General features: G+C 37.5%; 1 protein-coding gene across 1 annotated transcript; it reads left to right on the top strand.

The window, feature by feature from the left end:
- The first annotated feature begins 1,906 nt into the window (after nt 1–1,906).
- Nucleotides 1,907–13,935, top strand: LOC108779626 (probable sodium/potassium/calcium exchanger CG1090). The gene is made up of 9 exons (XM_018547083.1): nt 1,907–1,924; nt 7,895–8,317; nt 11,260–11,491; nt 11,892–12,004; nt 12,253–12,428; nt 12,514–12,740; nt 12,816–13,181; nt 13,260–13,493; nt 13,588–13,935. The coding sequence occupies exons 1-9, from the start codon at nt 1,907–1,909 to the stop codon at nt 13,785–13,787; spliced, it is 1,989 nt and encodes a 662-aa protein (XP_018402585.1). The 3' UTR covers nt 13,788–13,935.
- Nucleotides 13,936–14,750: the final 815 nt, after the last annotated feature.

Raw genomic sequence — 14,750 nt, forward strand, 5'->3', positions numbered from 1 at the left:
ATCTGATCAAATTTTATACATATAACCGTTTCGACAATTTTCCGCGCAAAGCGAGTTTGACTCGAAATATTTCTTTGCTCGAGTTAACCGAAGCTCCAACAAGCAACATATATCGCAAGTCGCAATGTCGGATATCTCGCTATATTTGGCGCCAATGCCAGGTCGGATATAGTCTATGGTTCAATAATACAGAGTTATATCGCCATCCCCGATAATTTTAGCCGCGGTTCTTTCACAAAGAGGTTGAACGACTTTGCAATCTCGGGAGCAATGAACGTTCTCGGTCACAGATTATAAATTATTATTCGATATTAATTCAAAATTTGAAAGTGTAATTCGCACAATTTTGATATTGAAAAAAAAAACTCGATCGTTCTTTTCTTTTGGATGACAGTCGTTAAAAATGCCGAAACGTCAAATATAGGTGTGTGTATATATATATATATCAATCTATACTAGCGAATTCGATTGATCGCATTTAACGCGCACTAGTGCATATTAAAGCCGTTTGTACATAAATCGACATGAAAATGTTTAAATATAAAAACGGATTGAACCATCGTCAATACATTTTGTTGTGTGGTTGAATAAAACCAGTTATTTTACAATTTGAAATATTTACATTTTACTTTTACAAATTAAATTCTATGTACAACTATATTATGCACTAGTCTAACCGAATTTGTTATTAATTACGAGGAAAATTTAGTAAATAAAAAAAAATAACAATTTTTATTCTATCGATATCTAAAAAAGTAGCATCAGTTTCTCTATTCCCCCACCTCCTCCCCTATAAGTGAGCAAGTGCAATGAACGATCAGGAGGGTGCGGAGGGATGAACCGGTGACGTATCACGCGCAAGCGTCTGACGTCACCGTCGTCGGAGCACGGTGCATCGTCGGGATAGACGAGGGGTTGAGCGAAGAGGGAACGAAAGCGTGCGCGTAGGCGTGGGTTAGAATTGGGGGCGCGATTCCCCGAATTTTCTTTCAGGTGCCAATGAATCGCGCTCGCAGATAATATCACAATATTATCTCAGTATGGATCAGCAATTGGTATTGAATTAAATTAATTAGTGAAATCACTTAAAAAATTGTAATAACGATCGTTGTGCCGTACTGGAAACGTATCGATAAAAGACGATATGCGATCGATGAAAAACGGTGACATTTAATCGCGCGAGGGCAGTGAGCAGCCACCCCATCAGGCGAGCACTGATACTGTAAAGGGTCTAAAGGGATGCGGGGGGGTAGGAGGAAGGGCGAGGATGCGGCGCCACAGCGTGTCGCTCGCGCGTCAAAGGGAACGAGGAGGGGATGCAAGGTAGAGGAGGAAGAGAGAGAGAGAGACTCAGTGCACGTCAGGGAACGGGAGAGGCGAGAGGGAGAGAGAGATACGTGCATGATACACACACGCACGATGGCCGTGCGCCGAGACGGCGAGACCAGACCGCGACGACGGCGACAGTGAGGGGGACGGCCGAGTCGTAGCCGCGGGGCGTAAATACGTGTGCGCGGCACCGGGATGCCCGGTTGATCCCGGTGGGACACGCGCGCGATCGTACACGCGGATCACGAAGGGATCGACGGAACATCGTGACGAAGACGACGGCGGCGGCGGCGGCGGCGGCGGCGGCGGCGGGCGACCCTCGAACGAGGAGGACTTTCGGAGTCGCGGACGAGCAAGACGCGGGCCCACCCTCACCCGCTCGCATCTTCTTCCTCCACTTCCTTTCCCTCCTCTTTCCGTGGGATATACGAGTTACGTGACGAAGTGATAAGGGAGCTCACGGCGACAGCGGACGCATCGTCTCGCTACCCTAGTTTTGATTATCAGTGCCGCGCTACCTATATCCGGCGCCGTACACCCTCGGGGTCTTCCGACTGGAGCACGGCAGACGGCGACGATGCACGGCGAAAAAGGGGTAAGCCGGATAACGGAGCGCGCGGAATCTCGGATCTGTCGGAGCATGAAAAATTGGGTCATCAGTTCGTTTATCGGTTCCCGTTATCAGAGCGAATGATAGCGATATCCTATCGCTTGGTTCCCTCGTCTCATCGATGTGCCGAGGATCGAAGGATAGATCGCTTCGGAAAGATCGAAAACGCGCGGAAGGTCTCGGTCTCTCTTCACAACGGAACATCGTGACTTTCCGGCGCGCAAACGACAGTTTTCTTGCGACCAGTTTCTCCCGTTTGAGCTGAAAATTGTATATAATTCGTAAAAATATTAGACACTACTTAAGACCTACTTTGAGCGAATATATAGGATCTTCCTTACATCTTTACTTAATTTGTCCCGAGAGAGATTCTCCTTCGCTGAGAAATACGACTCGCTCGGTTTCGCGATCGTTCTCTCACACTTTCCTCGTCTAAAATGGGGCGGTTGCATTTTGCAGGCGCAATTACTTGTAAATATTTATACTGCAAAAATGCATTAAAGAAAGAAGAATGTGAGAGATGTAACTGGGTCGAACAGATCTATTCCTCGCGGATTTTTTCTTAAGTTATTTGATAGAAAAATGCGAAAGAGACAGGGTGATGTATAAATGATGTTGATTTTTTTCATTAAGTAGCTAATGGATTGTATTAGCAATTTGTTTAACCATGAGATTAAACTCGCGTAAACAGTAAGATTGTAATGAAATGTTATATTTTGATTTGTTTATAAAACAGAGAAGAAAAATTTTAATAAAATAGGTTCTCCGATTAAAATTTATGAGAAATCAAATAAGTTGAAGATTTCAAGGACTCTTTTATATACCTAATAATAATTAATACGTTAAACAGGGCGAATAAGAGTCAAATTACAATTTAAAATCTAAATCTGATAATTTATAAGAAATATTTCAAGAAATCGCTAATTCAATAATACTCTCTTTAGTATTAAAAAAAAATAAAAGAGCAATTTTGTGTCACAATGATGCTTAGAGCTTCTCGCTATTTGACAATCGTGAAAATTTCAGTAAGATGAGCGTAATGGCTGTATAGCGTGCAAACCGCAAATAGAGTATACAAACAAGTAGTAAAGTCCGATAGCACAACTTCCATACGAAAAAGTGGCCACAAAACGAGGACTTCCGGTATTTTACCAACATCATCTTCCTCGACGCGGCGACCAGCGTATCTATAGAAGTCGAAATGGATCGGAATTATTCTATTTTTCCTATAAAAAAATACAATAAAAATTTACTGCATTACTGAATAATTCCGATCAGAATCCATCCTGAATATAATTCCATAATACGTATCGAGAGAATCGATCGTGTATCTCAAGTTTAAGTTTAAAATTATAAAAACGAGTAAATTCACTAGAATATCTATTAATGTCGTTAATCTTTGTAATTTTTATCTCATTTCAACATAAACGATCTCCTGGACTGCGTTCGAAAACGCTGCTCCAGTCTCTTTGAATATAATTTTATTTTTGTTGCTCATTGAATGTTGAAGCAAGAATAACATGATCGAGTGATATTTTTAAACACAATTCTGGAAACAAAATAAAAATTACAAAAATGAGCAAAATTCATTTGACGCAATTTAATTGTAAATATTCTAATAAATTCGCTCTTTTGTAATTTTCACCTAATTTAAAGACACATAAACGACTCCCTGTGTATCACGTCCAATTAGGATTTTGTAAACGGATACGTGAGAGAATAATACGTCACTAATTAACGTATTTTCATTCTTGAGAGTTTCCATTCTGATATATAAGTATATCGATTCCACATATCGTACACGTGCAGTTTTATTATGATGGGTAGCATTGTATTTTTTTCATGTTAGGTATTTTTATACATAAAAGAGATATATATATATTATAATATAAAAGAGATTTTTATACGTAAAAAGAGAAAGAAAGAAGCAGAGAGGAATTATGAACATTTATATATTTTTCTTTATGCATGGAAGTTGCTACATTTCATTAAATTATATGCTATATCTATTATTATATCTAATTATATACGCTACATTTCATTACGTTATATCTATTATATTTATTGTCGCACGACATTTTTATCTCAACGCAATCTTTTTGATTGCAATAAACGAAATTGGCTTTTGCTATATGAAAGAATCGCTCAAACAAGAATTGAATGTACCTGTCTGTCATAATTAATATCAATAATACAATAGTAGTATCCACTTTGTCGGATTTTCTATTGACGCGCGTTTTCTATTGATGTGTAACACTATTGACAGAATTGTCGTAATGCGAGATACACTTTATTACGGTTACGATTATTTACGGAGTGCGGTGTAATAATTTCAACGTACATCTATTTTCCCGGCATAAATTTCACAAAATTGATAATCGACGCAAACGTTAATCGTGAAACCAGCGCGGCGGCCGTCGGGGAAAAGGGATTAATTTAACGGCTTATTCTTTCACATTGAAGAGAAAAGCTGATATATAACGCCACTTTCCGGATTAATGTGATTTCAAAAGTTATATTTACAGAGAGCGCGTTCGAGGGTGCGGGTCGCATTGCGAAAATTGTAATATATATACGGGGTGTATCGAAAAGTTGAGCGCGAAAGATCGAGAATTTTCCAGCGAGATTTTAGAACGGCGAATGAGGGACTCGAAATGCCTGTCGACAAGTTTTATCGTGATAGAGTTTTATGTCGAGGGTCGTATAAGATAAAATAAAAATTTTGTTGAAAATCTCGAGGCCAATGGCAAACCACCCACTACTCGCGCTGACCTTTTTAGCCATGGGGAGAGCCATTCGCTCTTTCAACGTGCGCGGGTTGGACACCTCGTATATGTAGATGCGTATTAATTTTGCCGACGGCAATTAGACAATATACCGATATACCGTATAACGATCCTCGAGTGCGCTTGTCACTTTTACGCTGTATGCATGAATACAGCGCATTTACGCGGGATTACACGTGCATCGCTTTATCGCGTCCGACTTTCCCGATTCGCATCCATAGCGGATGTCCGCGTATATATGTGTCTTTGATCACTAATGAATCGTGCTCGTTGCGATTGCGTAATGCAGCGAATTATTTCCGTGCGCGACATGACACACGCCAATGGAAATCCTCTCTCGAGGGATTTTAGGGCTCCACAGCGGCTTTAATTACATCCACGGAAAATGTGTTACGGGGAATTTTACCGCGAATATTTCTCATTTACATGTACATGTTGCGTTATTTATTGCGTAGCATGTTTTTATCAATTGTATCGCGAATATCGAAAATTTCGAATTCGCGATGAAATCGCGAAAAACAGAGGACCGTGGCTATCGAAAATTTTCGACTATTGGGTAATTCTATTATATATTGCTCATATAAAAAATCTTTTCAAATACAAATCTACAAATACTCAAAGATGTAGTATACGTATTTTTTTTTTTTAAATGAAAAGACCACAGATTTGTCTATATTTAAAAATACAGTATATAAAAGATAATAAAGCTTCAAAGGAATAAATTATAAAATTAATAAAAATATGAGCCAATGTAAGTCAACACAAGATAATAGTGTATAATAATTGTATATAGTAATGACAATAAAATAAAATAATAACGTTTCAACCACAAATTGTAAAGCAAAAAGATTTACAGATAATTATTGAATATTATATAGCGCAATAATATAATCGAAGTACTTAATAGAACAATGGAAATATTTTATGTTTAAAGTCTGTATATAAATCCAAAAATAAAATCATCAACCCTCAATAATATTTGGCAGAAAAATTCCAAGAGTTTTTTTTTGCTCGATCAAAGCGCATGACGTATGTGTGGTAAAACGTTATACACACACACACATACACATACGATATTATTTACTAAAAATTATACTTATCATATCGTAATGCTCTCAATAATTCTATAAATTTTTTTTAATAAAACGTTATTTATTATTGTCATTATATACATAACACAACAATAATGTATATTATAACATTATCTTGTATCGGCTTATATTGATTTATTTTTATTAATTTTATGATTATTTCCTATATTGTATTTAAAAATAATGCGAAAAGCTTGACAACAATTTAGAACCTGGGCTATAAATTATTCATAAATAAAATTATTAAATATAATATTATTACAAATATAAATATTTGATAATACAATTTTATAGTTTAAATGACGTTATTGAGCTGTTTCATATGTGAAAAAAAAGTTTAATTTTATACAGATAGTATAAATTTCTAATTCTATAGTAATTTTTTGTAGAGAGAAACTATATATATATCTGATACATTATAATATACGTAATTAATATTTTTAAGTTGATTATAACAAAAAATTGAAAATCAGATTGATAAAAATTGTCAAATTACATGTTGGCACAAAATTTCTGACAGCTACTATAATCCGAACAATTTCGCGTTTGAAAGGTCATATTCTTTTAGTAAAAATGTCGATCATTCGGTTAGAATGGAAAGATTAGAGAGATTGTATAGCATTATTAGGAATTCATTTACTCACGAACAAAACGAAACGTTTTGCTTAGCAGACAAGTTCGCTTTTCTTAAAGAGACATAGTTTACGCATGCGAGAGAATATCATCGATTTACCCAGTCGCGTTGTATTTAATGACAATACGTGCATACGGACGATAGTTTCGTTACTTAGAGGCCATACGTGTACATCCATACATGTCTGAACAGTGGGTGCCGTGTCATATGTTACCTGCGTGTATGACGTCGATGACGCGATTCCCACCGAGTTGGAGCACGCGACATCGATAATCATAATGATTGCGGCACAGGTGGAATTGTTTCTAAACACAGTCGTGCCAGATTCGAGCTTGCAAACATGCTTGCCACTTAAGAGAAACGTCGATAAGAGGTAGGACGATGTAAAGACCCTGCACGATTGAGATATGAAACGCCGGGATAAAGTCGATCCTAAAGACGGGCGTTTTCGCGCGAGGGAATTGCCGTCTGCCGTCTTAAAGACGACAGGATATCACGTCACCGAAGGTCGTTCGTATCCTCGTAATGGGTGCGAGGTAACTCGATGTGACTTGGTATAAAACTTAGTATAAAACCGATACAATCACGAAATTGCTTCCATTTCCACGTTTGTATACAATAAAGATCGCTCTTCCCGAATTGGTTCGAGGATTTCGGCTCCTCAAATCGTGTAAGAAAAAAAATTCAAAAGAGATAGAATTTTCTCAATATCAAAGAGACGTGCTCGAATTATCCCGATTTAAGTTGCTTATATTTTCATACAAGAAAGAAATGAGAATCACTATTTATTTTGCCTCCTGATGGGACTAATGCGGGGTCTATACAATAGAAGTCGCAGCGGTCGTAAAGTCTCGTAAAAAATTAACCAATCATAATCGATTATTCTTCTCACATTCAATTGTGATTGGTTATTTTTTTACGACTTAAGACTCTATAGCTGCTACAATTTCTATTATAGGCCTTCTACAATAAGTCATTACCTAAGTTTTAAGTATTAAGTCATAAGAAATTGATCAATCACAATCGAATGTGAGAAGAATAATCGACTGTGAGTGGTCAATTTCTTATGACTTAATACTTAAAACTTAGGTAATGGCTTATTGTAGAAGGCCTATTTTATAGATCCCTCGTATTAGTCCGCTCAAGAGCAAAACACATTATTGTATAGTACACAATTATAATATTGACACAGAAATACGTACGATCTAAAACTTACAGTAACAAAGAAATATATAAGCTAAAAGAAAATTTTAAATAAAATAAAATCAAAATAACAAAATATACATAGGCACAGTGTATGTATGTAAAGTCTATATAAGGAGAAGAATCTAAACAAGTGTTAATTAAAAGTCGAAAATTCAATAACACATAAATCAGAGTGATAGAGAGAGAAAGCAAGAGGAAGGGATGCTAATCTATAATTACTAAATGTTAATTCGTTCAGTTGCAGACAATGAGATGCAGGTCGCGTAATCTGCAGGCGCGTCGCAGGAGGTGGCCTTTACGATTGGGCCTCTTACTGATTTACGTCCTCGTGCAGTATGTCTCCTCCACGAAAGTTCCTTCTTCGACTGAGACAGTAATGCCGTCATCGAGTTCTATAAAGTGGACATCGGAGCCACCGGTATCTCAGATCATCTCTACCGAGGGGGAAGAACCGATAGAGGAGGTGTCGACGGTCGCTGTGGAAGAACCGAGGAAAACGGGCCATGCTGAGGGATCGAAAACCGAAACGTCGAAGGCTCATGGACGCGCGAAAGCTGAGACGGACGTGAGAGATCTGTCTAAGGTAACCAAGATCAAAGAAACCACGAAAAAGGAAACCGAAACGCTACCGCCGAAACATGATCAAAACAGCACCACTACGGTGAGTATCGTGAGTGTAGGCTTCTATCGTGATATAGCCGGATAGCTTCCTTCTCCTTCTTTCGATTAATAATTGACCACACGAAAACGAAACGGATAGTAGACAAAATATACTTTTAACAGAATAATTTCAGAGGAGCGAAAATATGAAGTCAAGGCACGAGTGTACAAAACATACTCGGCTAGCCGGACGTGACGGTTAAATGGAAAATGTAGATTCCATGAAGCGCGTGACAGTTTTTCAAATAAAAGGAAGGATCCTATTTTCAGTTGATACGGATCTTGATGCTTAATAATATTTATATGTAGATTTACAAATATATTGTCTGTAAACTGCGTTCCAAATTGATTTGACGAAACACATTTATAAACTGAACCTGGAAATATCATCACAAATTGCATTAAAAAAATCATCTCAATTTAATAATGATATAATAATCATCTTAAAATACTGCAAACAATTTATTACTAAAAATAACACATTTTTTTTATAGAACTGAAAATGTATTATAAATTTACATATATGTGTGTGTGTGAATATTATTAAGTAGCAAGATTTACTTAAAACTAGGATTCTTTCTCTTATTTGATTTATTCTCATTTAATTTCTATTTATTATTAATTATAGTTTTTGTTTGCAAAAAAATTCTTATAAAATTTGGTGTAGAACTTATGGATGCACAATCAACTTTATTGTATTTTTGTCAATACTGTATCGACAGAAATACAATAAAATTCGTTAACAAAACGCAACAACGAACGCAGAAAAATTGTGTTCTATTAACGAATTTTATTGTAACCAAAAATCAATAAAATTTACAATATAATTTTGACGAATTCTATTTAACTCTTAACGTCGACATGATGTGTTACTTAAGCTGTACTCTTAAGCTTTGTGAGAGAAACATGAGCTTGACATAGGCGTAATCAATGCTAATCGACAGCTATCTATCGTGATCTCCACTCGACGCGACGGTTTGCTTGTTGGTGGTTTGCACACCCCATAGGTATCCTTGTATCTCGCAGCGCAGATGGATACTAACATCTCGAGGAAACAAGATTAGAGGCTGTCGCATAGATCAGAATTGAGATACGCGATACACGATGCGTGGTAGTTGCGTAACACCGTCAGGCGTGATGCATCGGATACTATTGCTACGGATTAACGTGCATTACGAGAGTTTTATACTTTTATGAAGTTTTATAATTTTCCTCGAAGATACAGCTCGAATTATAAACACATAAACAAGCGATCTATATTAAATCTAGAGTACTGCTATAAATTTTTTGCCTTTATTTAAAGCCACGCTGGGGTACAAAAATATTTCATTCTTTATAGCATAAAATGCTTTGTACATGTATAAAAGAATTTAGTGACAGCTCAATCTCTTCGTCTTTTAATAAGGAAGAGAATGACGTTAATTAAATTCAATTTGCTTTATAAGTTGGTTAAAAAAATGGTTTGAACAGAAAAAGTGTTGAAAAAATGCAGAAAAGTCTTTCATACAAATGTTTTTCATACAAAAATAGGTTACGTTCTTCTAATTAATTAATTTTAAACGGGGTTTTAAAGAAGACAGTTTGGGCTATAAAAAAATAATCATTATTGTAATCTCTTAAAAGAGTAGAATCATGTAGTTATAAAAGAATGTCGACAAATATAAAAAATTGGAAAATAGACAACGAAAAATCACTAATAAATTTTTTTACACTTAAATTAATAAATAAATAATTGAAGAGCATATAAACCCACGCGCCTTTGTTATTTATTTATTTATTAAAAAAGCCCTATATTCTTTTGTTATTGTATTTTTTAATTAAAATGAATTAAAATAGTAATAATATAAAAAACAAATTAAAATGGAAATACAGAGAAAAATATAATTAAAAAATTGTAAAAAGACTTTGTTAATTACGCAAATTGTATAAGGTATAATAACGAAGAACTCTGTGGTTTTCACAAACAGATCTTCGGCAAATGCTCCAAGCCACGCGAGTTTTCCACTTGTCCGTTTTAGAGTAGAAAATGCATCTTGCCAATTTGCCGAGCGAACGGGATACAAAAATTCTAGGGTTCAATGCTCAGAATTTCTTCAATTGCTAATCAAAAGTCTCGGTGCAGAATTTTTAATCTGTAATCAAACATGAAGGAGTGGACTAATCCGTTCTTTACTAATGTTTTGATGAAATCTCTTCTCGCGTACTCTGCGTTATTAAAATTATAGAGCACCATTGCCTGCTTCGTCGAGCATATTCATCTATACTCTCATGAGCCATCATAAGGTTTTTCCGACAGTGGAACATCCAATTTAATCAAACACGTCCGTATACCATCTTTCGTGGAGTTGTAAAATGTGATGATTTTAGGTCTTTGTAAATAAAATTACTTACCTGCAAAAATATACAAATGCAATGAGGTACAAGAACGAAATATTATTACGTACATATAACTCAGCAACTAACGACTGACTAGCGTCACTATCGGCTGGTCTGACCCCATTTCCAAAAAGTAAAATTGAATTATGAATTGAATTCTGAACCGAAAATGTCTGCTAGCTTAGCAACGTAGTTTGAAATTTCTTTGAGATTTATTTTTACCCCGGTATAGTATACGTACTCTAGGATTAATAATGAACGATACTTGAATGCTGAAAGAATTTAATCCTCCGAAGCTAACATCAAATTCTGATAAGTTACTGACGACGGGTCTGTGAAATCCATTTAACTTATATGTTGACTAAAAGACTCTTTAAGTAGTCAAAATGACATATTTAATTTGTATTAAAAAAAAGAATGATTATTAAGTTTACTTTAGTAACAATAATTCAAAAATTTCAGACAAATTATTTAATGTAATTGAGTAAATCCAATAGACTTACGTCAATTTTGGAGGATTAATTTGTACGATCTTCTTTCGTTTTAATTTTGTTGTAAATGGAACAGGTTACCCCAACCATCCAAATGACTACGAGGTACCCGTACCCCACGGTGAGACCACGAAGGACCAACTGTTCAGCGCCCGCTATAGAGCAGTTTCCACGACCGATAATGGGCCCCGAAGCCAGGAAACACGGCGGGCTCATAATACACATTCTGGCTGCTATCTACACGTTCCTAGGCCTCGCAATTGTCTGCGATGATTACTTCGTTTCGAGCCTGGATAGGATCTGCGAAGGTGAGGCGAGTGAAAATCGCCCTTCTCCCCCAGCAATCACGTTGAAATCAATAATTCTGTAACTCGCGTTGAGTTACAGCGTCTTTACGCATAATTTTGCAAGAGGATTGTATTTCATTGCGCAGATCTGTCGCGAGATTTGTTATTAAGACAGTGTCTCGATTCCCCGATTTTTTTTAAATTGGAAATAGAGGTTGCTTTTAGATTTTCAATATCCGACATGATTTTGAAATAGTTAAAGAAGATGTACGATCTTTGCGATTTTATTTTAAATAATTTATATTTGAATATTTATATTATATATATATATATATATATATTCATATAATATATATTTATATTATATTATATAATTTATTAGTATTATATAAATTCATTATATATCTTTTATCTTCATCAGAACTGAGACTGTCTCCCGATGTTGCTGGTGCCACTTTCATGGCGGCAGGCTCTTCTGCGCCCGAACTGGCGACAGTTATCATCGGTGTGTTCTTCGCCAAGGACGACATTGGAGTGAGTATTATGGTTGCCTAATCGCGCCTTGCATGCTTCGTCGCGTTCATTAAACGTCATGAAATGTAAACTACATAAATAACATTACGCAAGCCAGTACGCGAGCAAATCATTTGTTTTAATCGCAAGGGAAACTATTTTCGTTATCACGTCACATGAATCTGGCTGTCGCTCGACAGAGTAAGCCAGACGTACCCGTCTCGTTAATTAACAATACAAAATTTGTCAATTAAATTCTTCCGTTTTAGGTCAGCGGCGTTATTGGCAGCGCTGTTTTCAATATAATGTTCGTTATATCGATTTGCGGCCTATGCTCCGCGACGGCCTCAAAGTTGAATTGGTGGCCTCTCTGTCGAGACTGTTTTTTCTACGCCATTTCGATCCTCGTGATGCTCGGTACGATTTACAACGAGTCTATATCCTGGTAAATATCGTCATATATCCAATTGTGTCCGATTGCGGTTGGAAATGTCCGAAAATCTCATAGACGAAATAAAAATGCCTTTCAGGATGGAATCCCTCTTCATGTTAATCATGTACGCAGTCTATTGCGTGGCGCTTTCGTTCAATGCTAAATTGGAACGTTGGGCGAAATCGTACAATATTCCATTCCTGCCGAAAGACGATGAACCCGCTGAGGAAAGCGCTCTGGTGAGCTACAGATCCTTACAGGAGGACCGATTATCCTACACTGGTCCTAACTCGCCGGTCACCGAGCAAATGAAGAATCAAGAAGGTAATCAAATAATCTCGTTTATTCATATCTTCTGTATATTTTTTTAGAGATCTGAATGTATTCTTTATTTTTCAGGAAATGGCATTCAAGAAACGATTGAGCAACAGCAGCAGCAACAGCAGCAGCAACAGCAGCAGCAACAGCAGCAGCAACAGCAGCAGCAGCAACAGCAGCCGCCGCCAGTACCGAGGCAGCCCGAATATTACAAAGCAAAGGAACCCGATCCTAACGAAGTATCGCCGCTCGTGATGCCGACGGATGGTAGCAAGTGGACTTTGTTTACTTGGGGCCTCGTGTATCCTATTCACTTCATGTGTCGGGCGACAATGCCAGATTGCCGGCAAGAAAAGTGGCGGAGCTGGTACCCCTTCACGTTTTGTATATCAATGATCTGGATCAGTTTCTACAGCTACATAATGGTGTGGATGATCACGATCATAGGTAACACTATTATTTGACTCGCTATTGAATCATCTTTCAGCAAATAGAGCCATGTTAGTAAAACGATTGAATTTGCAGGCAGTACTCTGGGCATTCCCGATACCGTGATGGGGTTGACTTTCGTTGCCGCTGGTGTGAGTGTACCGGACGCCCTTTCCTCACTGGCGGTCATTAAGGAAGGTCTTGGTGACATGGCGGTCAGTAACGCCGTAGGCAGCAATGTTTTCGACATCCTGGTATGCCTCGGTCTTCCGTGGTTCATACAGACCGCTATGATACAGCCCGGCTCGCACGTTAATGTCACCAGCAGAGGTATGTGGATTTATCTATTTATATTTTTAATCTCTTTATCTACAAAACATACATACTTGTGCTCTATATCGCTTATATATCTCGTTCTTATCAGGTTTGACATATTCCACCGTTTCTCTACTATCGACGGTGTTATTCCTTGTACTGGCGACACACCTGAATGGCTGGAAGTTAGACCGACGATACGGCGTGGTTCTGATGGTCTGGTACTTAATATTTATCGTGTTCGCGTCACTCTACGAGCTCAACGTCTTCGGCGAGATGAATCCGCCAGTATGCCCTAGCAAGTTCTAATGCAAAGACGCCTCGTTCATTTCCGACCTTTGCTTTGCTCAAACGCGGAACGATCGTCCGGAGCAAGAATCGTCGTCCCGGCCGATTGGCCCGCGAACGATGACGCACGGTCGTAGATCATCGTAAACGCTCAGCGACCTCGTTCGAACGTCCCTTTCCCCTTCTTCCTACTCGATAACGAAGACAGCGAGAAACAAATGAACTTAGAAGGTAGCTGCATGTCAAAAAGAAGCACGATTTTTAGCTTGCTGCGAAATTGTTGAAGCGACCGTTTGAGATTTTAGATAAGAGCAAACGGCTTATGTCGTTGAGCTTTTTTTTTTCTTTTTAGGCTGTTGTAGAGAATCTAGACAATATGTGCTCGCGCGTGAGTACACAGGCATTGTATCCCATTGGTGCTACTAAAAGTGACAAAAATAGTATTTTGTTTGCTTCCGTTCGACTAATGAGTCCAGATCTCTTACAGTTAACTGAAAGTGCAGAAAACATGATTTTTTCTAAGCAACTAAGTTTTCGGACAGGCAATACGGTTATTAAGTTGTAATCATTATATTAGATAACGACGTATTGATGGTATCAGCAGTTGTTTGCTAAAATCAGAAAATTGGCATTAAATCGACCGTCGCAAAGTTCCAAACTTCTCCAATCTTAACTCTTAGCCACAGACCTCATTGTACATCGCGCGAGACTTGTCCGAATCAATATAGAAAAGAAAATGTGATACGTTTTATATCAGCCATATCGCGCAAATGCCTGAGTACCATGGAAGGGAAGTGCGTCTTGACAATTAATCGTTTTATATTCTAAACATTAGAGTAAAAAGAATTCAGTAGAAGTACGGCTTGTTAGAATAGATCTTAGAAGCGTCATATCTGCGGCTAAATGTTAAGACTGTTAACGGTACTGTGCGAATCGTCGAAACTCGGTACTATTATGAAATTGTTACGAACGTGAAATGATCAA

Source organism: Cyphomyrmex costatus, unplaced genomic scaffold, assembly GCF_001594065.2.
Source record: "Cyphomyrmex costatus isolate MS0001 unplaced genomic scaffold, Ccosl1.0 scaffold602, whole genome shotgun sequence".
NCBI lineage: Eukaryota > Metazoa > Arthropoda > Insecta > Hymenoptera > Formicidae > Cyphomyrmex > Cyphomyrmex costatus.

Bases quoted from the DNA above. Each gene is read 5' to 3' on its own strand.
- LOC108779626 (XM_018547083.1), top strand. The intron at 12,429-12,513 runs GTAAATATCGTC...AATGCCTTTCAG, and splicing joins TACAACGAGTCTATATCCTG to GATGGAATCCCTCTTCATGT. The intron at 13,182-13,259 runs GTAACACTATTA...TTGAATTTGCAG, and splicing joins GTGGATGATCACGATCATAG to GCAGTACTCTGGGCATTCCC.